At 42.8% G+C, this 27,101-nt stretch overlaps 1 protein-coding gene across 1 annotated transcript in view; it reads left to right on the forward strand.

The window, feature by feature from the left end:
- LOC135552974 (roundabout homolog 2-like) overlaps positions 1-27,101 on the forward strand; it is a 77,883-nt gene that overhangs the window by 9,087 nt on the left and 41,695 nt on the right. The window contains exon 2 of the mRNA XM_064984951.1: positions 20,765-21,091. Within this exon, the coding sequence (XP_064841023.1) occupies positions 20,765-21,091 (327 nt within the window). The remainder of the gene's footprint in view (positions 1-20,764; positions 21,092-27,101) is intronic.

Below are 27,101 nucleotides of genomic sequence, written 5' to 3' on the forward strand. Positions count from 1 at the left end.
TCTCCTTGCCCCTCTACTGGATGGAAACTACAAGTGTTCAATGCAATGGCACTTACAAATGTAGATTCTTCAAACACCCCCAAACAGGGGAAACAGATCCCATTCAAAGGTGTTATCACACACTCCACTAAGGCAGTTATTTATCTTATAACTTGTCCTTGGTAAAATGTGGGCAAAATGATGTCTTATCTGTTTTGTCCCTTCGCTATATTGGCATCAAACACGTCAACCAACCTAGGAGAGGTGAAGCCGCCTGGATCTTTTAATTTAAAGACCCTCGCTCCCTTCAGTCAGAACTTTGATATTAAATAATTCCTGGGGTTATTGTGTTTTTGCTATCAATTATAAATAATATTGTGTTTGTAGCCTAATTGTATCCATGATCGTATGTTATCCATTCATGCTTTTTATATGTACTATTGGTATTTGGTCCATTTACAATGAAATCATGCGACAGCCGGCCATGATAACAGAAACCTGTGTGTCCTTTGAAACCCTATATAAAGTGGTGACCTGCAGTTTTTGTCATTATACCCTGATGAAGACAACTTGGTTTAAACAACATTGGGAAACATTTATTGCATCTGAGCTCTGTGTGTGCAGCTTTTCCTTTCTTCATAATTCAAACATCCTGATTATACACTGCATACATATATATATATATATATATGGCAATATGTCTAATATTTTACTGAGTTAGTTCATCAGTCAATTGAAATCTATTCATTAGGCCCTAATTTTTGGATTTCACATGAATGGGAATGCAGATATGCATCTGTTTGTCAGATGCCTCCTTAATTAAAAGTAGGGGCGTTGTTTCTGAAAGTAAGTCAGTATCTAGTGTGACCACCATATGCAGGGTGATGCATCTTCTTTGTATAGAGTTGATCAGGCTGTTGATTTGTGTCATGTTGTCCCACTTTAATGGCTGTGCAAAGTTTCTCTATATTGGTGGGAACTGGAACACAGTCGTGGCCAAATGTTTTGAGAATAACACATTAATTTCCACAATGTTTGCTGCGACAGTGTCTTTAGATATTTTGTCAGATGTTACTATGGAATACTGAAGTATAATTACAAGCATTTCATAAGTGTCAAAGGCTTTTATTGACAATTACATGACGTTGATGCAAAGAGTCAATATTTGCAGTGTTTTTCTTTTTCAAGACCTCTGCAATCTGCCCTGGCATGTGCCACATCCTGAATGATGGCAGTCCATTCTTGCATAATCAATGAGTTAGTCAATTTGTGGGTTTTTGTTTGTCCACCCGCCTCTTGAGGATTGACCACAAATTCTCAAATGGAAAATGCATAGTTCGTCACCGAACGGTTCCTGGAGGGTTGGGAGAAGTTGCTCTCGGAGGATGTGTTGGTACCATTCCTTATTCATGGCTGTGGTCTTCGGCAAAATTATGAGTAAGCCCACTACCTTGGATGAGAAGCAACCCCACACATGAATGGTCTCAGGATGCTTTACTGTTGGCTTGGCAGGACTGTCTTCTCCGGACAAGCTTCTTTTCCGGATGCCCCAAACAATCGGAAAGGGGATTCATCAGAGAACATGAATTTACCCTAGTCCTCAGCAGTCCAATCCCAGTACCTTTTTCAGAATATCAGTCTGACCCTGATGTTTTTCCTGGAGAGAAGTGGCTTTTTTGCTGCCCTTCTTGACAACTGGCCACCCTCCTAAAGTCTTTGCCTCACTGTGCGTGCAAATGCACTCACACCTGCCTGCTGCCATTCCTGAGAAAGCTCTGTACTGGTGTTGCCCCGATCCCGCAGCTGAATCAACTTTAGGAGACGGTCCGGGCGCTTGCTGGACTTTCTTGGGCGCCATTAAGCCTTCTTCACAACAATTGAACTGCTCTCCTTGAAGTTCTTGATGATCTGATAAATGGTTGATTTAGGTGCAGTCTTACTGCCAGCAATATCCTTGCTTGTGAAGCCCTTTTTTGTGCAAAGCAATGAATGATGACGGCACATATTTCCTTGCAGGTAACCATGGCTGATATAGGAAGAACAATGATTCCAAGCACCACCCTCCTTTTGAAGCTTCCAGTCTGTTATTCGAACTCAACCAGCATGACAGACTGATCTCCAGCCTTGTCGTCGTCAACACTCACACCTGTGTTAACGAGAGAATCACAGACATGATGTCAGCTCGTCCTTTTGTAGTAAGGCTGAAATGCAGTGGAAATGTTTTTTGGGATTCAGTTCATTTGCATGGCAAAGAGGGACTTTGCAATTCATCTGATCACTCTTCATAACATTCTGGAGTATATGCAAATTGCCATCATACAGAGGCAGCAGACTTTGAAAATTAATATTTGTGTCATTCTCGACTTTTGGCCACGACTGGACATGTAGAACCCGAGCATCCCAAACATGCTCAATGGGTGACGTCTGGTGAGTATGTATGCCATGGAAGAACTGGGACATTTTAATCTTCCAGGAATTGTGTACAGATCCTTGCGACTTGGGACTGTGCATTATCATGCTGAAACATGAGGCGATGGCAGCTGATGAATGGCACTACAATGGGCCTCAGGATCTCATCACGCTATCTATGTGCATCAAAAATGCCTGGGATAAAATGCAATTGTTGTCCGTAGCTTATGCCTGCTCATACCATAACCCCACCACCATGGGGTGCTCGCTCACACGACGCCATACATGCAGTCTGCCAACAAACAGGTACAGTTGAAGCCGGGATTCATCCGTGAAGAGCACACTTCTCCAGCATGTCAGTGGCCATCGACGTTGAGCATCGAAGTCGTTTACGACGCCGAGCTCCGAGCTCAAGACCCTGGTGACGACGAGCATATGTAACAGGGTTGAAATAGACTTTCTTAGTTGTATGAGTTTTGTCATAATTAAGCAGCCAGGTTGTATATAGATTTGGAGCCACCTGCTGTGTTATTATTTGTGCAACTGCATATATGTGCGCGTGATCACACAGTTTCCATCTTATGTATGTTAGGTTGAAAATTATATTGTTTTATCACTATCGATGTTGACATGTTAGTGTTGTCCTGTATTTACAATTTTATTGACATTTACAAAGTGTTACGTTCCCCAGTTTATGTGTTGTAGTTTGTGTATTTGCATGTGTTTATTTTAGGAAATGGCTTCCTGAAATCCCTCAAGCAGCTGATTGGTCGACTCCATGGCTAATTGGAGAGCTGACCCCGCCCCCTCGTCAAGACAGCTGTCTCCAATTACCCATTCAATCTGAAGCTATATAAAAGCCAGTGTTCTGTTCAGGAGAGAGAGAGATTTGCTGGGAGGTCATTGCTGGGAGGTCATTGCTGGGAGGTCATTGCTGGGAGGTCATTGCTGGGAGGTCATTGCTGGGAGGTCATTGCTGGGAGGTCATTGCTGGGAGGTCATTGCTGGGAGGTCATTGCTGGGAGGTCATTGCAGAGATTTTGCTAGAGATTTTGCTGGGCTGAGAGTTGGTATGTTTTGTGAGTTTGTTGCTCAGATAGAGCTTATTTGATGTCCTTTGTTTCTTAGTTTGTTTGTTTGAAATTGTTTAATATTCTGTTTCATTTGTTCCCAGGGGGGAAGGGGAAGGCACCTAGGGAGTGCTTAGGCAAAAGGCCCGCGGGCATACATATACCTGTAGCATATTCGCTGTCTAGGCACACTAGGTAAGACCTGGGCGGACCACCCCCTTGTATTTTGGTTAGGGCACCAGGTGGTGCTAAATTAGGTAAGTAGTGGGTAGGCAGGTAAGATAGGAGAGGGGGGGGGCTTTGAGATTTACTTTCTTTGCTTTGGTTCCGTCCAGCCCCTTTTCCCCATATTACCGTGTGAAGGAATAAAGTCCTGGTAAACGGTACCACATTCTGCCTGTTGTCATTCTTTCTTGCACCTACAGTCCATACCTTTTTCACTTCACGGAGAGTTAGTTGTAGCAGGGTGTTGCGTTCCCTCTTCATAGAGGCGTGCGTAACAAAAGTTAGCACGTTGCTGTACGCTAAAGGCTAGCTAGTGTCCGTCCTGTACTTTCCTTGCTAATGAGGTGTCACCTCGAAGTGCACATTTTATTTTTATTTCATGTCACTTGGATTTCATGAGGCATATGCAGTTGCTCTGAAGTTTACACTTTGTGTTGTGTGTATGTCTGCAGAATTAACTGTGAAAGAGACAGAACTGTGTCCTTTGTCGATGAGCCGTTACACTGGTGTCGTGACCCGTTGGAATCTCAAGATCAGCTTGAAGCAGATCACTGGGGGAAGTGAAGATCAAGTGTGCTCTTCTGGTCAGATGTTTGGTTTTGGGGCCTTTAGGACTGCTGTTTTTGTACTTTCAGTGTTGAGTTTCTTTTTTTTCTGTTCATCCTTTTTTAAATTCTACATTTGTTTAATCTAAAGGTGGTGTCATGGCTCACATTTACAACTGATAGTGAAATAGTTGACGATTTTATATTACTATTGCAAAGGGGAGGGGTGTTTTGGTTTGGCGAGCATACAGGTAGCAATGCGATGTCCATTGGGTTTTGTGGTCAGGAAAACTGTGAAAGTGGGGACATCAGTCATTAGCTGAGTGATAGGAGAGCGGGGCAAGGTCAGAGACCAGGTTGTTCTCCTATGGGTCAGTTTTTGCGGGGAGGTTCATACATGTCCACGCCCAGTATCGATACAGATGCCATACTACACCTTACTGTGTAAGCCAGTTAGTAGTGGAGATAGGGGGCTAGCCAGATTGTCAGCAGGAGCCATAGATGCGAGTGGTGAGCTCCACAGTACACCATGACGATAAATGTCAGCAACTGATTCAGTAAGACATGACGTTCCACATGTGACCATCCACGTCAAGTCCAAGAGAGAACCCAGAGTGTTCAGCGGTGACAAATCTGACAAGTACACAGTTCAAGAGTGGGTTGATATGACAGATTATTTGAAAAGGCAAAGAAAAGGCTTGTGACAAGTTGTTGGATGTTAAACAGAACCCAGATCTAATCTATCATATCCTCCTATTTTAGTGACACGTCATGTCTACCGCTTGAAGATTTCTACTCTACCAAGCCCAAACTGAGGGAGGACCCGGTAGACAACTGGATCAGGCTCAACAAAGCAGCAGATTTAGCTGATGAGGGTTTACACAAACAGGGTGGGAGGATGGAAAACATAAGTCAACAAGTAGCCTGCATGTTGGTGGAACATTGCCCTGATCCTGAGCTCTCCTGCAGGTTCAACTGCAAAGCACTTGAGTGGAATTCCAGAGATGTTCAGGTGAGGATCAATGAGTACCAGAGGGAGCAGAGAGCCTTAATGAAACAAAGGAGCGTTTCACAGCTGAAGAGTCATGCCACTGCTCTGCATGACGGTCCCAATGTCACACAACAGAGCTAATGATAAAATGTCATGCCTCACACTCCTCCTTTGCTCCTGTTCCAGCTCAATGTCATCTGTGTCACACTGTTCCAACTCAAAGTCAACAGTATCAAGTTCTGCACACTTCTGCCGTTCCTGCCCTGGTTCAACACGCACAGCAGCAGCCAGATGAGAAGATTATGGGTCGTATGATGGGTATGTTAGTACTAATGCTAGAGAAAGTGCAGTGACCAAGCCGTGCTTCCCGGGAACACATCTCCCTTGCACACAACCCAAGGTCTCAACATCATACAGGCCTACAGGGTCTGTAATGATACTAGTCACTCAACAGTCTCATTGCATGGGAGAGTGTCTGTGCTTCCTCTGTTTTACTCCTGGTCATACGAGACATGCATGCCTCAGGCTTTTTTAAACATGGAAATGTATGGATGCAAGATGGTTGTTCCAAATTTGGTAGTAGAAGGTCAACATGATGAAGCACATCCTCTGTGAATCAAAATAATGTGACAATTATTGGAAAGCAGTCTCGGCCCCTTGCATCACAGATGACACAGAATCAGATGACACAGAATCTGAGTTCTGTTTTTTGCCATATTATCTGGAATGTTATTAGCTGTTATTCACCATATTAGCTGGAATGAACCACTGGAGAGGTGACGACATCCCTGACAAGATAAGAACAGTGAGATGTAACTCAGCCATTTGTCTTGATCCTGGTCGTGAGTATCACGTAAGCCACCGAAAACCACCCTTGTCTCCTGGCAGTCTGGTGATGACAGAACCTACTACTTCTCGCTCAGCACCACAGGGGATCATGGTGTCAAGGCTTGTTACGCCTCTGTGGGGAGACTGATGGGTCCCACTGAAGCTGGTCAACATGTCTGGCCGTCCTGTGTGACTGAAGCGCAATGTGAAGCTTGCGGATTTCTTCCCATGTGTAGCGAACCAGAACAAAGTGCAGTCCACCTGGTCAGCTGTCCTCAAGCCATGTCTGAGGCCAATGTGACGGGCCACATGAGACACACGTTCCACGGAAAAGAAACTGAGACTGCTTGAGTTGAGTGATTTGGATCTTGCTCCTGTGATGTCTGAAGTGCAAGTCAGATGGCTGACCGAGTAGTGCGCTATGAAGATCTCTTTTCACGTCACCATCTTGATTGTGGAGAAGCTAAAGGATTTGTTCACAGAATCCGCATGACTGATAAAACCCCGTTCCGGATTCCGTTCCGAAGAGTGCCTTCACGTCAATACTAGAAGTTGCGCCAGGTCTTGAGCAAGAGAGGAAAAAGATCTCATCTGGAAATCGACACGTGAGTATTGTCACAACCTGGCTCTTAGATGGTGACAAGCAAGGGAGTCCACGTGTTGGCAGTTAAGGAGTAACAAAATATTTATTAAATAACTAACCAAGTATAAAACTACAAAGGAAAACTAACCTGTGAGGGGTGTAATGGATGAAGGTAAAATGTGTTGAAGGGTGCACCTAATCAAAAAACATAATCAACCAGATCGCAAAACAAAATGGTGCTTGTGGAGAGAGGGAGAGCCAGGACTGGGCACCAGGAACTTTTATCTCCTAGTTATCCCAAACCCAGGTGCAACTTGTCACCTTAACAACCCAATCAGCAAATAAAAGCACAAACACAGAGGAGGAGGCAGGGAGAGCGAGGGGGGGTGTAACGGTATGCATCTCCCCTGGTGCAAGTCTGGGAAGAAAATGGAGACCTTTTTGTATCTGTACAGACTTCTGCTGGTTGAACAAGAAGACCCTGAAGGAGGCACATCCTCTCCCGCCCCAGGCAGACTGCTTGGCTGCGCTTGGCGGCAAAACTCTATTTAGCACAATGGATTTCACCTCTGGGTTCTGTAACATGCCACTGCACGAAGATGACAGGAAGTATTCCGCCTTCACAACAGCTATGGGGCTCTTCTGAATACAACAGTCTACCTCAGGGTCTCTAACATCCCTGGAAGCTTCATGCGCATGATGACAAGTATCTTCAGAGATCAGAACTTCATGAGTTTGCTGTGTTACTTGGATGATCTGTTTGGTCTTTGGCCCAGATGAGAAGTCGGCCTTGGAACACTTAGAGATGGTCTTTAGCAGGCTTCGTAGTCAACATGAAGTTGGCCCCAAAGAAGTGCTTCTTCCTCAGGAAGTCTGTCAAGTTCCTTGGTCACATAATTTATGAAAATGGTGACCCTAGTAAAGTCAACAGAGTCTCTAAGATGAGCAGTGCTGATCTGATGGAGTTTGATGGTGTGACTCCTTCACAGAAATGGATGTGGTTCCTTGGCATGGTAAACAACTACAACCAACACTTTGCCAGGTTTCGCCGCAATAGCCAGACTTCTCTTCTCATTGTTGACTGGATCAAAGAGAGCCCAAGGGTCGTCAAAGTAAAGCCCTCCTCACAGCGTCGGAAGTCACAGACTGGACACCCAAACATGAGCAGGCCTTCGAAAATGTTTAAGACATCTCTAGTAAACACGGTGGTGTTGGCACACCGACTTCTCCCGTTCGTTCATGTTGTCGACAGTTGCATCCCTGGATGGCATAGGTGCTGTCCTGTTGCAAGATGGAGAAACTTGTGCCAGACCCATTACATTTGCTAGCAAGTCCTTGTCTCAGTCTCAGAATAACTACCCAGCTCATCGGTTAGAGTTCCTGGCAAAGTGGTCGATCTGCAACAAATTCAGTCACTGGTTGAAAGCTCACGTCTTTACTGTTTGGACTATCCACAATCCACTTACTCACATTAATGACCAAGCTGAGGCTGGACTGCCAGTAAAGATTAGCCAGTAAAGATTTTGATATCAAGTACGTGCCAGGTCCTCAATATGGTTGCTGATGCTCTGAGTCGAGTGCCCTTTGTCAAAAGTGTTGGCCACAGGCTGCTTCATGAGCTCTATGAAAACCTCCTTAGCATTGTTCAAGCAGTGTCAAACACTTCAGTCCATGATGCTTTCAGGTGGTGCAGTGATCTCAAAGGCAACCTCAACTGCGTAAGCTCACAGAATTTCCACTTCTGTCTACATGTTCTCAGTCCTTGGCAGAGGATGAGGTGTCAAGCCATACTCCAGTCACATGACAACTGGGAAACAGGAGCTTGAACATGTGCTGTTGAAATGGTTCATCATTTACCTCAACTGATACCTCCTGGTCAAGACACCTTACCTGCCTACTCTGAGAAGGAGCTTCTTGATGAGCAACTCAACGACAGGACCCTTTCTCATGTGCTATTCAATGTGGAGACAAAGCAGGCCTTCTAGAAGAGAAAGAGCAAGAGATATTGTTAGTCATCAGATACTTGAAGAGCTGGGAGACGCTTGTTGTCAGGTAATGCCATACTGTACAGAGTCCCACAAGATCAGCTATCGAAGACAAAGCGGTTCCAGTACATAGTTCCCTAGTCTCTCAAAGCAGAAGTACTGAAAGGTGTTCATGATCACGGTGTCATCAGGGTCAGTTCAGAAGACTTAGCTAGACAATTTCTTCTGGCTGCACCTTGACAGAGATGTTAGGGATTATGTCCTTGGTTTCCACCGTTGCATTGTCAGCAAGACCATTGAGCCTGATGGCAGGGCTCCACTGCAAAGTATCACCTTGACTAGGCCGCTACGACTGGGTTGTATCTATTTCTGTTCTGCTGAAGATTCAAGCAAGAAGTCCATTGATGTACTAGTGATAACAGATCAATTTACAAGAATAGCTCAATCGTTTCCCTACAGAGCCCAATCCGCTAAGCAGGTGGCAAGAATCCTGTGGGACCGATACTTCTGTGTGTATGGATTTCTTGAGAGAATTCATAGTGACCAATGGGCAAGTTTCGAGAGTCAGTTGATCAGTGAGTTACTCAGAGTTTCTGGTGTGAGGAAATCGCACACGACACCGTATCACCCGATGGGGAATGGCAGCGTGGAACATTTCAATCGGACACTTGGCAACATGATCCGAGCTCTAGCACCGAACACTTAGCAAGACAGTCTGAGACACCTGCAGACATTGACTTTCATGTACAATTGCACCACCCATGAGACAACAGGGTGCACCCCCTTCTACCTGATGTATGGAAGGATGCCTTGTCTGCCAGTAGATGTGCTTTTCAGAAACACTGAACGATCCAGCTGTTACCAGTTACGACAAGTATGTGGTGTCGCTCTCCAATGATCTGAAGGATGCTATGGTGATAGCGCAGGAACATGCTGCAAAAGCACAAAACAGACAAACTGAAATCTACAACAGAAAGGTCAAGGGGCCTGCCAAAGAAGTCGGCTATGGAGTACTATTGGCAAACAAAGACAGAAGAAAGTGGCAGATCGCTGGGAATCAACAATTTACACTGTGGTCGGACAAGAATCCAGTCACTCACACATACAGAATATGTAATGCAGCCACTGGAAAGGGAAAAAGTAGTTCATCTTAACCTGATCATGTTGATCAACTTCTTCCCAGTAGATGATGACAGTGCAGTCTCTGGCCTCTTCATCCATGTCCGTTGGCCTGACTCCAAGTTCCGGTGCTCACAATGTGATGATAGATTCAGTATCAAACAAGACAAGGGAGTTCCTTTCCTCAAGAAGAGAGTCAAGATTCACTATCTGGAATGGAGCGGGACGTATCTGTACAAATTGTCACACAGGGAGAATCAGATCACGAAGAGGAAAGCGGAGCAGACCTATGCAGAAGAGAGAATGAATTCCATTTCTGAACGAGCGAGAACTCTTTACCTGGTCAATAGCTTGTGGACTCTGAAGGAAGAACTCAAGATTGGATAATACAGTTACCAGTTAGTAGAGATGAGGAATCTTCTTCAGGTGTGACCTCAGAACCACTAGTCTCAAGACTCAGATTCAGAAGAGATCTAGTGATCAGACATGCTCTTCTGCTGACATTGGACAGTCTGAACCGCCTAGTGACTCAGTTTACTGTCACTAGTGACTTACACTCACAACGACAAGCCTAGTGCAGTTAGGCAAATCGTCAAACCTGTCAACATATTTATCTACACTAAGTGACCCTGATCTTAATATTCAAGCAAATATTTGCAAGTTACTGATCCAAGCCTTCAGAGATTAAGCAAAACTATAGTTGTGACTCACCCAATTGTTTAGTGAAGATTTCAGTTTCCATTATTTTACATGAGCAGTGTACTTTATTGGTGAGGTCTAGTACTACACAGTGTAGATGTGTAGAAAGGCATCCTACAGCCAGTAGTTGGTTTGAGAGTTTGGCCAACTTTCCTTCCACTTCATCCTTTTGGGATACTTCAAATGTTGGTTTTCTTGTAAATGGACCTTTTTATATGTTGTGTGATTGGATGTATTTGTGTTGTGTATGTCTGCAGGTACGTGCTCCAAACTGTTCTGGAACAATGTTACTGTACACATGTAGCCCATGTGCTGTAGTGCTGTGTTATGGCAGATAGAGTCATAAGTTGAGCGCTCCTCTGTAGTCATGTTGTTACAGATGTAATGATTTGATATCTACAACTATTACAAAAAGCAAGAGTTGTTAAACTTTGAAGGAGATTTCATGACGGATTTTGCAGTTGCTCTGAAGTTTACACATTGTGTTGTGTGTATGTCTGCAGAATAAACCGTGAAAGATAACGGCACTGTGTCCTTTGTCGATGAGCCGTCACACATGCAGATGAGCTTTTATCATTCTTTATATAATTTCTGTGTTTCGTAGTATAGAAACTTATATTTATTCAGTTTAGTCACATGATTTCTCAATTTGCAGTACATTTGCCAATCGGTTGTGCACCCAGATTTATTTGCCATTCTTTTTGCCTCATCCCTCTCAGCCATACCATTTTTCAATTCCTCATCAATCCTCTGGGATTTAAATTTTAACAGTTATTTTCTCAATGGGTGCATGCTTTTTAGTTACTGGAATAAGCAATTTCATAAATGTGTCAAGTACAGCATCTGGTTGAACCCTATTACACACCACAGACCAACATTATCACTACAAAACATATTGTATGACTTCTTATAAACTATATTAGGCTCAGCATTGATCACTATATCTGATGGATTTGGATACTGCTTAAAAGCGCATTAGTAAAGATGTAATTAATACATGTTGATTTAATTCCTGTGCTGTTTGTAACTACCCTCATAGGTTTACTGGTAACCTGAACCAGGTTTCAGGCACTGGTTACAGTTTGAAGCTTTTTCTTGAGTGGGCAGCTTGATGAGAGCCAGTCAATATTTAAATTGCCCAGAAGATATACTTCTCTATTGATATCAAAAAACATTTTATTTGTCACATGCACTGAATACAACGGGTGTAGACCTTACAGTGAAATGCTTACTCACAAGCCCTTAACCAACAATGCAGTTTTAAAAATAAGAAATATATTAACAAATAAAGAGCAGCAGTAAAATAACATTAGCGAGGCTGTATACAGGGAGTACCGGTACAGAGTTAATGTGCGGGGGCACCGGTTAGTCGAGATAATCTATACAGTCGTGGCCAAAAGTTTTGAGAATGACACATTAAATTTCACAAAGTATGCTGCCTCAGTTTGTATGATGGCAATTTGCATATACTCTAGAATGTTAGGAAGAGTGATCCGATGAAATGCAATTAATTGCAAAGTTCCTCTTTGCCATGCAAATGAACTGAATACCCCAAAAACATTTACACTGAATTTCAGCCCTGCCACAAAAGGACCAGCTGACATCATGTCAGTGATTTCTCTCGTTAACTCAGGCATGAGTGTTGACGAGGACAAGGCTGGAGATCACTCTGTCATGCTGATTGTGTTTAAATAACAGACTGGAAGCTTCAAAAGGAGGGTGGTGCTTGGAATCATTGTTCTTTCTCTGTCACCCATGGTTACCTGCAAGGAAACACGTGCCGTCATCATTGCTTTGCACAAAAAGGGCTTCACAGGCAAGGATATTGCTGGCAGTAAGATTGCACCTAAATCAACCATTTATCGGATCCTCAAAAACTTCAAGGAGAGCGGTTCAATTGTTGTGAAGAAGGCTTCAGGGCGCCAAAGAAAGTCCAGCAAGCGCCAGAACTGTCTCCTAAAGTTGATTCAGCTGCAGGATCGGGGCAACACCAGTACAGAGCTTGCTCAGGAATGGCAGCAGGCAGGTGTGAGTGCATCTGCATGCACAGTGAGGCGAGGACCTTTGGAGGATGGCCTGGTGTCAAGAAGGGCAGCAAAGAAGCCACTTCTTTCCAGGAAATCAGGGACAGACTGATATTCTGCAAAAGGTACAGGGATTGGACTGCTGACGACTGGGTTAAAGTCATTTTCTCTGATGAATCCCCTTTCCGATTGTTTGGGGCATCTGGAAAAAAACTTGTCCGGAGATGACAAGGTGAGCGTTACCATCAGTCCTGTGTTATGCCAACAGTAAAGCATCCTGAGACCATTCATGTGTAGGGTTGCTTCTCAGCCAAGGGAGTGGGCTCACTCACAATTTTGCCTAAGAACACAGCCATGAATAAAGAATGGTACCAACACATCCTCCGAGGGCAACTTCTCCCAACCATGCAGGAAGAATTTGGTGATGAACTATGCCTTGATGGCGCACCTTGCCATAAGGCAAAAGTGATAACTAAATGGCTCGGGGAACAAAACATGAATATTTTGGGTCCATGGTCAGGAAACTCCCCAGACCTTAATCCCATTGAGAATTTGTGGTCAATCCTCAAGAGGTGAGTGGACAAACAAAAACCCACACATTCTGACAAAATCCAAGCATTGATTATGCAAGAATGGGCTGCCATCAGTCAGGATGTGGCTCAGAAGTTACTTTGCAGCATGCCAGGGCAGATTGCAGAGGTCTTAAAAAAGAAGGGTCAACACTGCAAATATTGACTCTTTGCATCAACTTCATGTAATTGTCAATAAAAGCCTTTGACACTTATGAAATGCTTGTAATTATACTTCAGTATTCCATAGTAACATCTGACAAAATATCTAAAGACACTGAAGCAGCAAACTTTTTGAAAATGTAATATTTGTGTCATTCTCAAAACTTTTGGCCACAACTGTATATATACCTTATACTGGGGTAGTCTGTCATTGTAAATAATAATTTGTTCTTGCCCAGTTAAATAAAGGTTAAATACATTTGGAAATAACCATGGAATGTTTTTTCAATTCCGACAATACCAGTAATTTTTTGTTGTTGAAGTTTTTAATATTTGTAGCTACTTTTGAAGTAAATGCCTTCAGTCATCACTGCTCTAATTCACTATTTCCAGTACCAGTCAAAGGTTTTGACAGGCCTACTCATTCAAACTTTGTGGAAATTAATATTTGTGTCATTCTCAACTTTTGGCCACGACTGTACATGTGGGTAGAGTTAATCACATACATTTATCAAGTATTTCACATGTTATCCAGGCACTGTTAGCACTTGGTGCTCTATAGCAGGAATGGGCTTTAGATGAGGTAGAGAAACCTGTAGCTGTATTACTTCAACAGCATTTAACATGATATCCTCTAAGCTTTTACAGGAATGTGCTTCTGAATTTATCAGCCACACTGCCACCATTTGGCATTTCTGTCATTTCTGTAGATGTTATAACCAGTTATTGCTACCACTGTATAATCAAATGTATTATCCTTATTTCTTAAGCAACATATGTTAATGTCGGCTATTTTTATTGCTTTACTGGGAAGTGTCATGATGTTTGCCTGGGGGTAGGTTTATAAATACCTCTTTCCCCTCTTTTTCCTCTCTACCCTACTGATGTGACATTTGAAAATCCCTTGGTTAACATAGAGATTCTGTGAACATCAGAAGGTGGGGGGACTTCTGGTAACTTAATGAATATGATGTCAGTTCGGTTGTCATCTGAGACAACCGAACCCTAACCCTTCTCATCAATGATAGGATGACAAACTATACAGTGGAAAGTCTGCACATTGTAGTTATCGGATTCACATGGAATTGTTTGAATATAAATGTTTTGAATATACAATTATTGGTGAAGAGATTAAATGTAATTTTAGCTTCCAAATGACAGATTTGGGTTTTCATAAAGTTAGGGCTCTGCTCAATCAGTGGCCCGCCCCTGTGAAGAGACATGGGTTATAAAACATTTCAAACGCACCCTTCTTGCTCCACTATATAAAGCCTTGAAGAAAATGTAACCTCCTGTTCCGAGGATGTGAGGAAGACGGTCCATACGTTAAAAGGACTAACATGTCAACTACAGAACTAAGCCAACCTCAGCGTGAGCTTTGGTTGCGAATGGTATGAACTTTGAACTCTTATTCACTACAGAAGTGATACCTCCTAGTCGTTGAGTTAGCGACAGCAGCTGCAAACGTGGGCTCGGAAAGAACAGACAGAGTATCCCATCTACCACACAACGACGTTACTACAATGTATACAGTCTACCACCACAGACATTCTTCAAAGGACTTGGTTGGTCAACACGGCCTTCCATCTACCACCAACCTACCGAAGCGCAGCTCAGAGAAAATATTTGTTGCATTTTCCTTTTCCAAATGAGCGGTCATTTAGAATGCATAAGATACTGTATTTATGATAGAGACATCACTTCTCCCTTTGTTCCTCAGTCTTCCTGCTCTTTCACTCAAACCCAGCCCCCTTTCTTTGTGTAACCAGCTGTCATATCTGTTCCCTCAGCTAGGGACGTTTTCCTTCATGATATAATTTGTAATCAAGGTATGATTCATTCTGTGTATATGTAATTCTGTGTGATTTGTTAGGTATTTAGTAAATAAGTAAGTAAACCCAATTTTATATTGCTGATTCAACTTGTTAGCCAGGGTTCGTGAAGATAACAAAGAATTTACAACTTTCAGATGAGACTGAAATAAGGTGACGATTAATATTGACTGCTATTGATGTAAAATATTACTAGGTCTTTAAGAGTTTATTCGGAAGATAAAAGCTCTATAAATATTATTTTGTGGTGCCCCGACTTTCTAGTTAATTACATTTACATGATTGTCTCAATCAGGTAATATTAATTACAGAGAAATTATTTTATAGAATAGCATGCCATATCACTTAATCCGGCATAGCCAAAGACACAACAGAAGCTTAGCAGAAGTAGACATGCTCATGTTATTTATGTTAGTGCATGGTGAGCTGCACACGGTGGACTTCCTTCTAAGGCACACCGCCTAATTGCTAACAGTATAACTCTGGTTCATAGGCACATGATTACTGCATACAATAGCTGTAGGATCCGCAGAGACATTCAGGACATTTTAAAGGGACATACATTAGGTTACTTACATTCTGTCTATCAATGCCCCAGGTATAATGTACATTTGCTGAAGCATTATCACAACTCAGTGACACAATGGTAGGGATTAACTGCACTGGGCTTGGGTCCCTGAATAGTCATTGTCTCAACACAGCTGTGAAAGGATCCAGGAACCCAACTTTATTCGGGTGGATCCCATCCTCCTTATAAAACGTGTTTTATTTCCAAAAGGTATTGAAATTGTCAACAAAAGTAACACCCATTGAGCTGCAATAATCACATAGCCAGTTGTGAAGATAAAGGATCCTGTAAAGCATTCAATGCCACAATTCGGAGAGGGCACAGGGCCAGATATGATGGGTCTTTTTTATTAGTGTCTAGCAGATAATCAATCAGCTCTTTAAAATCCAGTTTCAACTGTTTCATAGCTGCCCTTCATAATGTCAATAAAATCCACATGGACTTCTATGGAATTGATTCCCATGTCCTGGCGTAGAACATTTCGGGAGCAGCTTAGTAATGTAATTTACTCTAGCTCCGGGATAGGACATTGTTTTTTGCACCAGGAACAGTCACATTTCTTACCATCGAGCTGCCCAAAATCACAGCTGGAAAAAATCTTCCCATTCCCACTCTTCACAGGATTCTGTTAATCCTTTAAGGACGGGCAAGAGGCATGATAACTTGAGCCCGTAGCTCCCGATGCCTGGTGTAGCCGTCCCACAGATTGAGAAGCCCCGCTCGATCCAGAGCAGGGATGGAAGGATCCCATCGTCGACTTTGAAATCGGAGGGGACGGAGTAGGTACAGTGGCTGCAGACACAGGTACTTAAGTTGCAGGAAGATCAGGCTCCAGGACGGCAACTATTCATTTGTATCCGCTCCAGGCCTCTCGTTGGGAGTGTAGCCTGCTTTGCAGGATGCCGCTGTCTTCGGCTTCCACAGCTCATGCAACCATCGTTGATTGGCATGTTCCTCTTGCTGTGCTCCTTCAACTCTGCTATCAGATGGGAGAGGAGAGGCAGGAGATTGCTCACCTGGCGAACGAACTCCGGACGATGACAAACGATAAGGGCGAGATACATCCAAGCGTGAACGCCGTCCAGCCACCGGCGTAGAAAAGGTCAACTTTCCACTTCAATCCTATAATCCTCAGCAAGCAAACAATTGCCGCTTTGGAACTCTGAGTTACCCAGTTTGTCCCAAAACATAGTGTAATGGATACAGCTGGAACTGCTAATTTAATTCTCCAGACAGGAGGCTCCATTGCAAATCATCTTGGACTAACTTTGTTAGCTTTATGACTAGCAGCTTAGCTAGCTATCTAAGGTTAGCGGCCCGGTTACAGCACTTTTTGTTCGCAGATCACTTAATTATTCCTTTTTTTTGTTTACAAAGCCCTACTACATAAGTGTCCCTTACTTGACTTCATTGTTAAAGTATTTATTTTTTATACAAAAATTCAATACTAAAACCACTCACAGGGTTGGTTAACTCTTGAGGTTCCTCGGGTCTCCACTGAATTAGGTAAATTCGCTTTTAGTTTTAATGCACCTCATTGCTGGAACCAACTGCAAAATACAAAGCAATTGGACGCTCTGATGCTTCTTGAGCAATTTAAAAAATATTGATTGGCCAACTATTTGCTGAGGAATGTGGCTTTTCTGCTTTGTTTGTTGTGCTGTTTTTTTTATATTTTTGTCTATGAACTATATGTGCAGTGCTCCCTTGCGAAAAAGACGTTGGTTTCAATGGTGACTTCCTGTTTTTAAATTAAGGTTAAAAAAAATATATATATATATATATATATAATTCATTAAGCTTGTCACTCTGCAAACTTGTTGGATGCATTTGCTGTTTGTTTCAGATAATTTTGTGCCCAATAGAAATGATTTGTAAATGATTGTCATTTTAGTCACTTTTATTGTCAATAAGAATATAATGTTTTCTAATCACTCCTACATTAATAATGTGGATGCTATCATGATTACAGACAGTCCTGAATGAATCGTGAATAATGATGAGTGAGGAAGTTAGACTCACAAATATCATTCACCCAAGACATGTTAACCTCTCACCATTACAATAACTGGGCAGGTAAGCATTTTTGAGGGGGATGATATTCACGATTCATTCAGGATTATCCACAATCATGATAATAGCATCCACATTAATGTAGAAGTGTTTAGAAACATATTATATTCTTATTGACAATAAAAGTGACTCAAATGGCACAATACATTATTTACCATTCATTTCTACTTGGCACAATGACAAAATCATCTGAAACGCAACCAAAACAAACAGCAAATGGATCCAACAAATTTGTAGTCACAAGCTTGATGTAGTAGTCATTGCGTGCTATGAAAATGAGACTAAATACTTAACTTTTGACTGTGGGTTGTCATGACGTTGGCCTGGGGGTAGGTTTATGACAGTCATAAATACCTCCTCCTCCTTTTTCCTCTCTCTACCTTACTGATGTTACATTTGCAAAGCCCTTGGTTAACATAGATTCTGGGAACATCAGAAGGTGGGGGGAAATGAACTATATTCTGGTAATCCGATCAATTGAACATATGCGGTGGTACTTAATGAATATGATGTCAGTTCGGTTGTCATCTGAGACATTCTCATCAATGATGAGATGACTAACTCTACAGTGGAAAGTCTACACATCAGAGTTATCGGATTCACATGGAATTGTTGTTCAATTTTAATATTTGAATATGAAATTATTCATGATTGGATGAAATGTGATTTTAGCTTCTAAAATGTGAGATTTGGGTTTGCATAAGGTAGGGCTCAATCAGTGGCCCGCCCCTGTGAAGGGACATGGGCTATAAAACTTTTCAAACACACCCTCCTCTCCCTTCCTATATAAGCCATTGACGAAAATATAACCTCCTGTTGTGAGGACAATGGTCCAATGTCAGAACGGTTCAGATAATAACTACAGAACGAAGCCAACATCAGCGTGAGCTTTGGTTGCGAATGGTATGAACTTTGAACTCTTATTCACTACAGAAGTGATACCTCCTAGCCGTTGAATTAGCAACAGCCGCTGCAAACGAGGGTTAGGAAAAAACGGAGAGTATCCCGTCCACAACACAACGACGTTACTACAACATATTCAATTTACCAGCAGAGACATTCTTCAAAGGACTCGGAAGGCCGTGTTGCCCAACCATCTACCACCAACCTACCGTAGCGCAGCTCAGAGTAAATATTTATTGCATTTTCCTTTTCCAAATGGGCGGTAATTTAGAATGCATAAGATACTGTATTTACGATAGCACAGCTTCGCCCTCAGTTCCTCAGTCTTCCCGCTCTTTCACTCAAACCCAGCCCCTTTTCTTTTGTGTATGTTTTCCTTTATGACGTAATTTGTAATCAAGTTATGATTTAAATATGTGTATGTGTAGTTCTGTGTGATTAGTTAGGTATTTAGTTAATAAATAATTAAACCCAATTTTTGTATTGCTGATTCCACTTGTTAGCCAGGGTTCGTGCAGATAACCAAGAATGTACAACTTTCAGATGAGAGTGATTTACGAATACTATTAATATTGACTGCTATTGATGTAAAATATTACTTGGTCTTTAAGAGTTTATTCGGAAGATAACCGCTCTCTAAATATTATTTTGTGGTGCCCGACTCTAGTTAATTACATTTACATGATTAGCTCAATCAGGTAATAATAATGATGGAGAAATTATTTTATAGAATAGTATGTCATATCACTTAATCCGACATAGCCAAAGACACGACAGGGTACACACATACGTGGTCCCCTAAAATGGGGAGGACTATGTACAAAAAGTGTTGTAATTTCTAAACGGTTCAACCGATATGGATGAATACCCTCAAATTAAAGCTGACAGTCTGCACTTTGACCTCCTACTCATTGTATAATTTCAACAACAAAACATTCACTGTCCCAATAGTTTTGGAGCTCACTGTATGTCAATATGTTGCTGTATGCTCCTCCCCACCAAATGCTCCTGGTAATGGAAGATGTTCACATCACTGGAGATTATAGACTGACTGCAGTAAAAATAACTCATGATATTCAATGGCATGGTGAACATTTGGATTCAGAAAATCTTAACTGTTTCATTGCTGGTCTATTCAGTTTTATAAACAGGCAAACAAGTAAGCAAAAAACAGATGGGCAGGAAAACATAAGATCACAATTAAACAAAGGAGAACCATAGAGATTGATTGTAAAAATAATCTGTTCATACACAGCACATTGGAGGCTTTTTTACTTCATTTTAATGATTCACATTCCAGACACAAAACTGTAGTGCACATTGTTAGAGCATCTACTCTAAAAGCTTAGCTAAAGCCCTTGGCTTGGAGAAGTACTGGTCTCCCATACAGCAGAGGGTAACAGTAATGGATCTCAAGAGGGAGGGATATGGGAGAGTGCTCTCTCTTTTTCTCAATCTTTCTATTTCTCACTCTCTATTGGCTTTCTCTCTGTTTTAGTTAGCGTCTCACTGGCCTTCATGTCTTCTCTGCTGAAATCCAGATTGACATTGAGATTGGCTATTACCATCTCAGAAGTTTGGCCAGATCTCCTGTGGCTTCTTCCTCCTTTTGAAAATACCCATCAGAATAAACCTGTCTTCTTCTGCAGGATTTACCGTACCTACCATTACTGACAATTGACATCTCAATGGATGTGGTTAAAAGGCTATATGGTATGATGTAGTCATTACAGTGTGAACAGTATACAAGGATACTACCTTAACTATGCTAAACGGGCTGTCTGAAAATGTGTCTAATTAAATAGGTGAATAACAGAGGCCTATAAGGTGAAAGAAAGATGTGATTTATCTCTACGGAGTCAAAATCCACCCTGGGGAGAAACAACAACATGAGATCTTCAGTACTAAAGTTCTGAGCCTTGTCAGCTTTACTATCATGGTGCATCAGTAGCAGATCTCAGTGGTGAGCGACAGATATATTTCTCTCTTGTCCAACCCATCTGCCTCTCCCTCAGACTTCATGCATCCTTACGTCCATGTCAGTGGAGATGATGGATTTGGGTTTGCCTGTCAGGGCTTTTCTATTGCCTTTTTTCTCAATGGGATTACATTGTGTTGTGATGTTTTCTTTCAGAGATGGCCTACAGTATGAATGACTGATAGACAGCTACATGGATAGTAACCTTATTTCACCTCGCAGGGTCCCGGGCACGTTTTGAGGACAGCCCACCTTGGATCGTGGAGAACCCCTCTGACCTGATCGTTTCCAAGGGGGAGCCCGCCACCCTTAACTGCAAGGCAGAGGGGAGGCCTAACCCCACTGTGGAGTGGTACAAGGACGGTGAGCGGGTGGAAACAGACCGGGATGACCCTCGGTCTCACCGCATGCTCCTTCCCAGCGGCTCCCTCTTCTTCCTGCGTATCGTCCACGGACGACGCTCTAAACCAGATGAGGGCGTCTACACTTGTGTGGCACGTAACTACCTAGGAGAGGCTGTCAGTCACAACGCTTCGCTGGAAGTAGCCAGTAAGTCTTTGTCATTTTACTTGCTGTATATGCAACCCACAACCAGTGGTGGAAAAAGTACCCAATTATCATACTTGAGTTTAAGTAAAGATATCTTAATAGAAAGTGACTCTAGTAGAAGTGAAAGTCACCCTGTAAAATCCAACTTCAAATCAGATTTTATTTGTCACATACACATAGTTAGCAGATGTTAATGCGAGTGTAGCGAAATGCTTGTGCTTCTAGTTCCGACAATGCAGTAATAACCAACGAGTAATCTAACCTAAAAATTCCACAACTACCTTATACACACAAGTGTAAAGGGATGAAGAATATGTACATAAAAAATATATGAATGAGTGATGGTACAGAACGGCATAGGCAAGATGCAGTAGATGGTATCGAGTACAGTATATGAGATGAGTAATGTAGGGTATGTAAACATTATATTAAGTGGCATTGTTTAAAGTGGCTAGTGATACATTTCTACATCAATTTTTCCATTATTAAAGTGGCTGGAGTTGAGTCAGTATGTTGGCAGCAGCCACTCAATGTTAGTGGTGGCTGTTTAACAGTCTGAATGCCTTGAGATAGAAGCTGTTTTTCAGTCTCTCGGTCCCTGCTTTGATGCACCTGTACTGACCTCGCCTTCTGAGTGATAGCGGGGTGAACAGGCAGTGGCTCGGGTGGTTGTTGTCCTTGATGATCTTTATGGCCTTCCTGTGACATCGGGTGGTGTAGGTGTCCTGGAGGGCAGGTAGTTTGCCCCCGGTGATGCATTGTGCAGACTTCACTACCCTCTGGAGAGCTTTACGGTTGTGGGCGGAGCAGTTGCCGTACCAGGTGGTGATACAGCCTGACAGAATGCTCTCGAATGTGCATCTGTAAAAGTTTGAGTGCTTTTGGTGACGAGACAAATTTCTTCAGCCTCATGAGGTTGAAGAGGCGCTACTGTGTCTTCACCACACAGTTTGTCTGTGATGTGTAAGCCGAGGAACTTAAAACTTACTACCCTCTCCACTACTGTCCCGTCGATGTGGATATTGGGGTGCTCCCTCTGCTGTTTCCTGAAATCCATGATCATCTCCTTTGTTTTGTTGACGTTGAGTGTGAGGTTATTTTCCTGACACCACACTCCGAGGACCCTCACCTCCTCCCTGTAGGCCGTCTCGTCGTTGTTGGTAATCAAGCCTACCACTGTAGTGTCGTCTGCAAACTTGATGATTTAGTTGGAGGCGTGCATGGCCACACAATCGTGGGTGAACAGTGAGTACAGGAGAGGGCTCAGAACGCACCCTTGTGGGGCCACCCTGCTATTATCATGGCCCTCAGTCTCAAGTGGTTGTCACTACTTACCACACACAAAGTCATGAACCCAGCCTGTTTCTACATTTCCTCTTCTTAAAATCTGTTTTTAACCCTAACATTAAACACACTGCTAATCTTATGCCTTACCCTAAACTTAAATAAATAAAAAATAATATATTTTTTTATTTGATTTGATAAAAGCCCATTACGACTTTGTGGTATGCTGTTTTCTCTCTTTCCCCTTGTAATTGTGTCAGTGTGGCGTGACACTGGGCTGAATACAGACCCTTTCTGGCATTAGGAAATGGATTAGCGGAGTATGTTGATTAGGAAAACGAGCGTAACAGATTAGGGAATGTCTCCTTGTTAAAAACACAAAACAGCAATTTGCCTGCATCTTGTCTTTCGCCAGAGCACAAAGCCAGCCAAGCCACCTCAGCCTCTCTAACTGCTCATGGCTCACTGACCTCCATCACAGCACATGTTCAAAAATAGGGCCAGCTTTAGTTCAGCTTCCATAATAAGTGATATTTCCACACTCATAACTACCTTAATGTTGCTGGACCCCAGGAAGATAAGCTACTGCCTTGGCAACAGCTAATGGGGATCCTTTAATAAATACAAATAAACAGAAGAACATCAAATATTAGAGAAACTACAAATATTAGAGCAAAACCGTTTCCAGAGAAAAACATTTAAGCATCACTGGTGTTCTTAGCTTCACCCCTCCCCACCAGGTTGTGGTGGGTTGAGGATAGTGTTAGAAGTGTGGATACTAGGAACAACAGGTGGAGGGAGGAAGAGCCCCCCACCCCCCTTTGTGAACAGTAATTAGTACTGCTGCAGCTGTTACACTGTGGCTTAAATCACTGAGGAGCTAATAGGATGGCTGGCTTTCAGGGTTGTTAAAGGCTGTTGTTGTCCACCCAAATCTCATGAATACCACCAGCCAGACTAATTAGTCAACACGCCTGCTTAAAAGACTATACCTATCATACTGTCAGATAGAATTTACAGGAGTCTGTCTGTTTGTGTTCTGTTGATACAGTCCAGTCAGAAAGTATTCAGACCCCTTGACTTTTCCTACATTTAGTTCGGTAACAGCCTTATTCTAAAATTGATTTAAATTATATATTTTCCTCAATCTACACAATACACCATAATATCAAAGCGAAAACAGGTTTTTAGATTTATTTTGCAAATGTATTAAAAGCTTAACCTGCTGTGCTTTTCCAACAGCCTTGAAGGAGTTCCCACATATGCTGAGCACTTGTTGGCTGCTTTTCCTTCACTCTGCAGTCCAACTCATCCCAAACCATCTCAATTAGGTTGGGGTCAGGTGATTTGTGGAGGCCAGGTCATCTGATGCAGCACTCCATCACTTCTTGGTCAAATAGCCCTTACACAGCCTGGAGGTGTGTTTTGGTTCATTGTCTTGTTGAAAAAGACACAGCGGTTGGAACCAAACCATCTTAAATTTGGACTCCTCAGAACAAAGGACAGATTTCCACCGGTCTAATGTCCATTGCTCGTGTTTCTTGGCCCAAGCAAGTCTCATTCTTTTTGGTGTCCTTTAGTAGTGGTTTCTTTGCAGCACATCGGCCATGAATGCCTGATTCACGCAGTCTTCTGTGAACAATTGATGTTGTCTGTTACTTGAACTTGAATTGAATTTATTTGGGCTGCAATTTCTGAGGCTGGTTACTCTAATTAACTTATTTTCTGCAGCAGAGGTAACTGTGGGTCTCCTTTCCTGTGGTGGTCCTCATGAGAGCCGGTTTCATCATAGAGCTTGATGATTTTTGCGACTGCACTTGAAGAAACTTTCAAAATACTTAATTTTCAGATTGACTGTCTTAAAGTAATGATGGACTGTCATTTCTCTTTGCTTATTTGAGCGGTTCTTGTCATAATATGGACTTGGTCTTTTACCAAATAGTGCTAAAGGCTCACACCTGTCTATATAAGGTCCCACAGTTGACAGTGCATGTCAGAGCAAAAAGCAAGACAGGATTGTGTCGAGGCACAGATCTGGGGAAGAGTAACAAAAAATTAGTTTGCTAAAAGGCACCTAAAGGACTCAGACCATTAGGAACAAGATTCTCTGGTCTGATGAAACCAAGATTTGGTTTCTTTGGCCTGAATGCCAAGCGTCACATTTGGAGGAAACCTGGCACCATCCCTACGGTGAAGCATGGTGGTGGCAGCATTCTGAGGGGATGTTTTTAATCAATTTTAGAATAAGGCTGTAACATACCTATGTGGAAAAAGTCAAGGGGTCTGAATACTTTCCAAATGCACTGTCTGCTCTAGTGTGGTGGTTTTACACACACTGAATTTTTGGTTTGTTTCATTTAATATATTTCATAAAATGTCATATTCACTTCTCTTGAAGTTAAATAAAATATGCTAGATTTGAAACAAACCTTAGTCTGTACACATGAAGTTATCTTTTGCTTGTTTTTTTGTCTATCCTTCAGCTACCCTCAACCCCTCCTATCGATCCCTGAAGACCATCCAGTTTTTTTTTTAACAAAACTACAGATTTTAAACATTTTTGCTGCGGGTAATATTATTGATCGATTGACTATGACTTTTCAAATCACCCAGCAGTGCAATTTGTGGAGTTAGCTCCAGGTAAATGTTGTAATTCAGAATGTTGACATTTGCGCAATCAATTTTTCTATTGCTCATTTGCGTAATTTTGTATCAGTTCATAAACCATGTGCCATAGAATCGGTACAAATCGAAAATCTTTCCCCAACTGTTTTGCAATGATTATGGCACTATTTATCAGAATTTTGTTTAACCAATGATGGTCTTTAATGCAGGGCCAACAGACAAGTTTCTTACTTTCTCCCCCTTCCACAAACCTCTTCCATTTGTGCAGTAATGCTGCAATTAGTTGGTATTAATTTTGGGTAGATCAGACATGTTGTCACCGGTGTCGTTGGAAGTGGACCAAAGTGCAGCGTGGTGAGCGTGAATTTTTTTTATTTGCTAACAAAACAACAAATGACAGAAACAACCGTGAAGTTTACATGGCTAAGTTGTCACGACTTCCGCCGAGGTTGGCTCTCCTGCCTGTTCGGGCGATGCTTGGCGGTCGTCGTCACCGTCCTACTAGCCACTACCGATCCCTTTTCGTTTGTCTGTTGGTTTTGTCTGATTGGTTTCACCTGTGTGTATTTTAGTTAATTAGTGTCTGTATATGTAGTAGGTTGTCCCACCCTTGTTTTGTGCGGGATTGTTTTGTCTTCATGTCATTTTGGTGGAGTACTTGTGGTTTTTATTCTCCGGTCATTTTATGATCCTGTGTTTGATCATTCACCCGGTGTGTTGGGTTGACCGTCGTTTTGTACATCGGAGAATAAACTGTCTATTGCTGTACCTGCTCTCTGCACTGTTCGATCACCCCAGGTGAGTAAGCACCAGACTCACCCAGAGCTTCCTGTCGGTCATGTGTATGTGTTGACTTCTTTCCCTGGGTTTTTTCCCTCTCTCCAGCATAAGGCGCTAGTCGATTCAGGCGCAGCTGGGAATTTCATGGATCGTGGGCTTGCGTTAAGGCTAGGGATTCCCTTGGTGTCGTTAGACCTACCTTTCCCCGTGCACTCCTTAGATAGCCGACCATTAGGGTCAGGAGTAATTAGGGAGGCTACGGTGCCGCTGGACATGGTAACGCAGGGGGATCATAAGGAGCAGATTAGTCTGTTCCTTATAGATTCACCTGCCTTTCCAGTGGTGTTGGGGGTTCCCTGGTTAGCTAAACACAACCCGGTGATTTCCTGGCGACAGGGGGCTCTTAGGGGGTGGTCAGAGGAGTGTTCAGGTAGGTGTATAGAAGTTGCCGTTGGTGCGACTACGGTGAAGAGTCCAGACCAAGTTTCCACCGTGCGCATTCCCTCTGAATATGCTGATTTGGCTACCCAATTACCACCCCATCGTAGAGAGGACTGCGTGATAAACCTTCTGGAGAACGCTGCACTTCCTAGGAGTCACGTGTATCCATTGTCCCAGGAGGAGACGGTAGTGATGGATACATACGTTGCCGAATCGCTGGGACAGGGATACATTCGGCCCTCCGCATCACCCGTCTCCTTGAGCTTCTTTTTTTGTGAAGAAGAAGGATGCAGGTCTGCGTCCGTGCGTTGATTATAGAGGTCTAAATTCCATCACAGTGGGGTTTAGTTACCCACTACCTCTCATCACTACGGCGATGGAATCATTTCACGGGGCGCGCTTCTTCACAAAACTGGACCTGAGGAGCGCGTATCATCTGGTACGTATTCCGAGAGGAGATGTGTGGAAAACGCATTTAGTACTACATCTGGTCATTATGAGTACCGCGTCATGCCATACGGGTTGAAGAATGCTCCAGCCGTCTTCCAATCCTTCGTAGATGAGATTCTCCGAGACCTGCTCGGGCAGGGAGTGGTAGTGTATATCGATGACATCTTGATCTATTCTGCCACACGCGCGGAGCATGTGTCTCTGGTGCGTAAGGTACTTGGGCGACTGCTGGAGCATGACCTGTATTGCAAGGTGGAGAAATGTGAGTTTTTCAAACAGTCCATTTCCTTCCTGGGGTATCGTATTTCCACCTCCGGGGTGGTGATGGAGGATGATCGCATTACAGCCGTGTGTAATTGGCCGACTCCGACCACGGTGAAAGAAGTGCAGCGGTTTTTAGGGTTTGCCAATTACTACAGGAGGTTTATCC

This window comes from Oncorhynchus masou, chromosome 13 (assembly GCF_036934945.1).
Source record: "Oncorhynchus masou masou isolate Uvic2021 chromosome 13, UVic_Omas_1.1, whole genome shotgun sequence".
In the NCBI taxonomy this organism is placed as follows: Eukaryota; Metazoa; Chordata; class Actinopteri; order Salmoniformes; family Salmonidae; genus Oncorhynchus; species Oncorhynchus masou.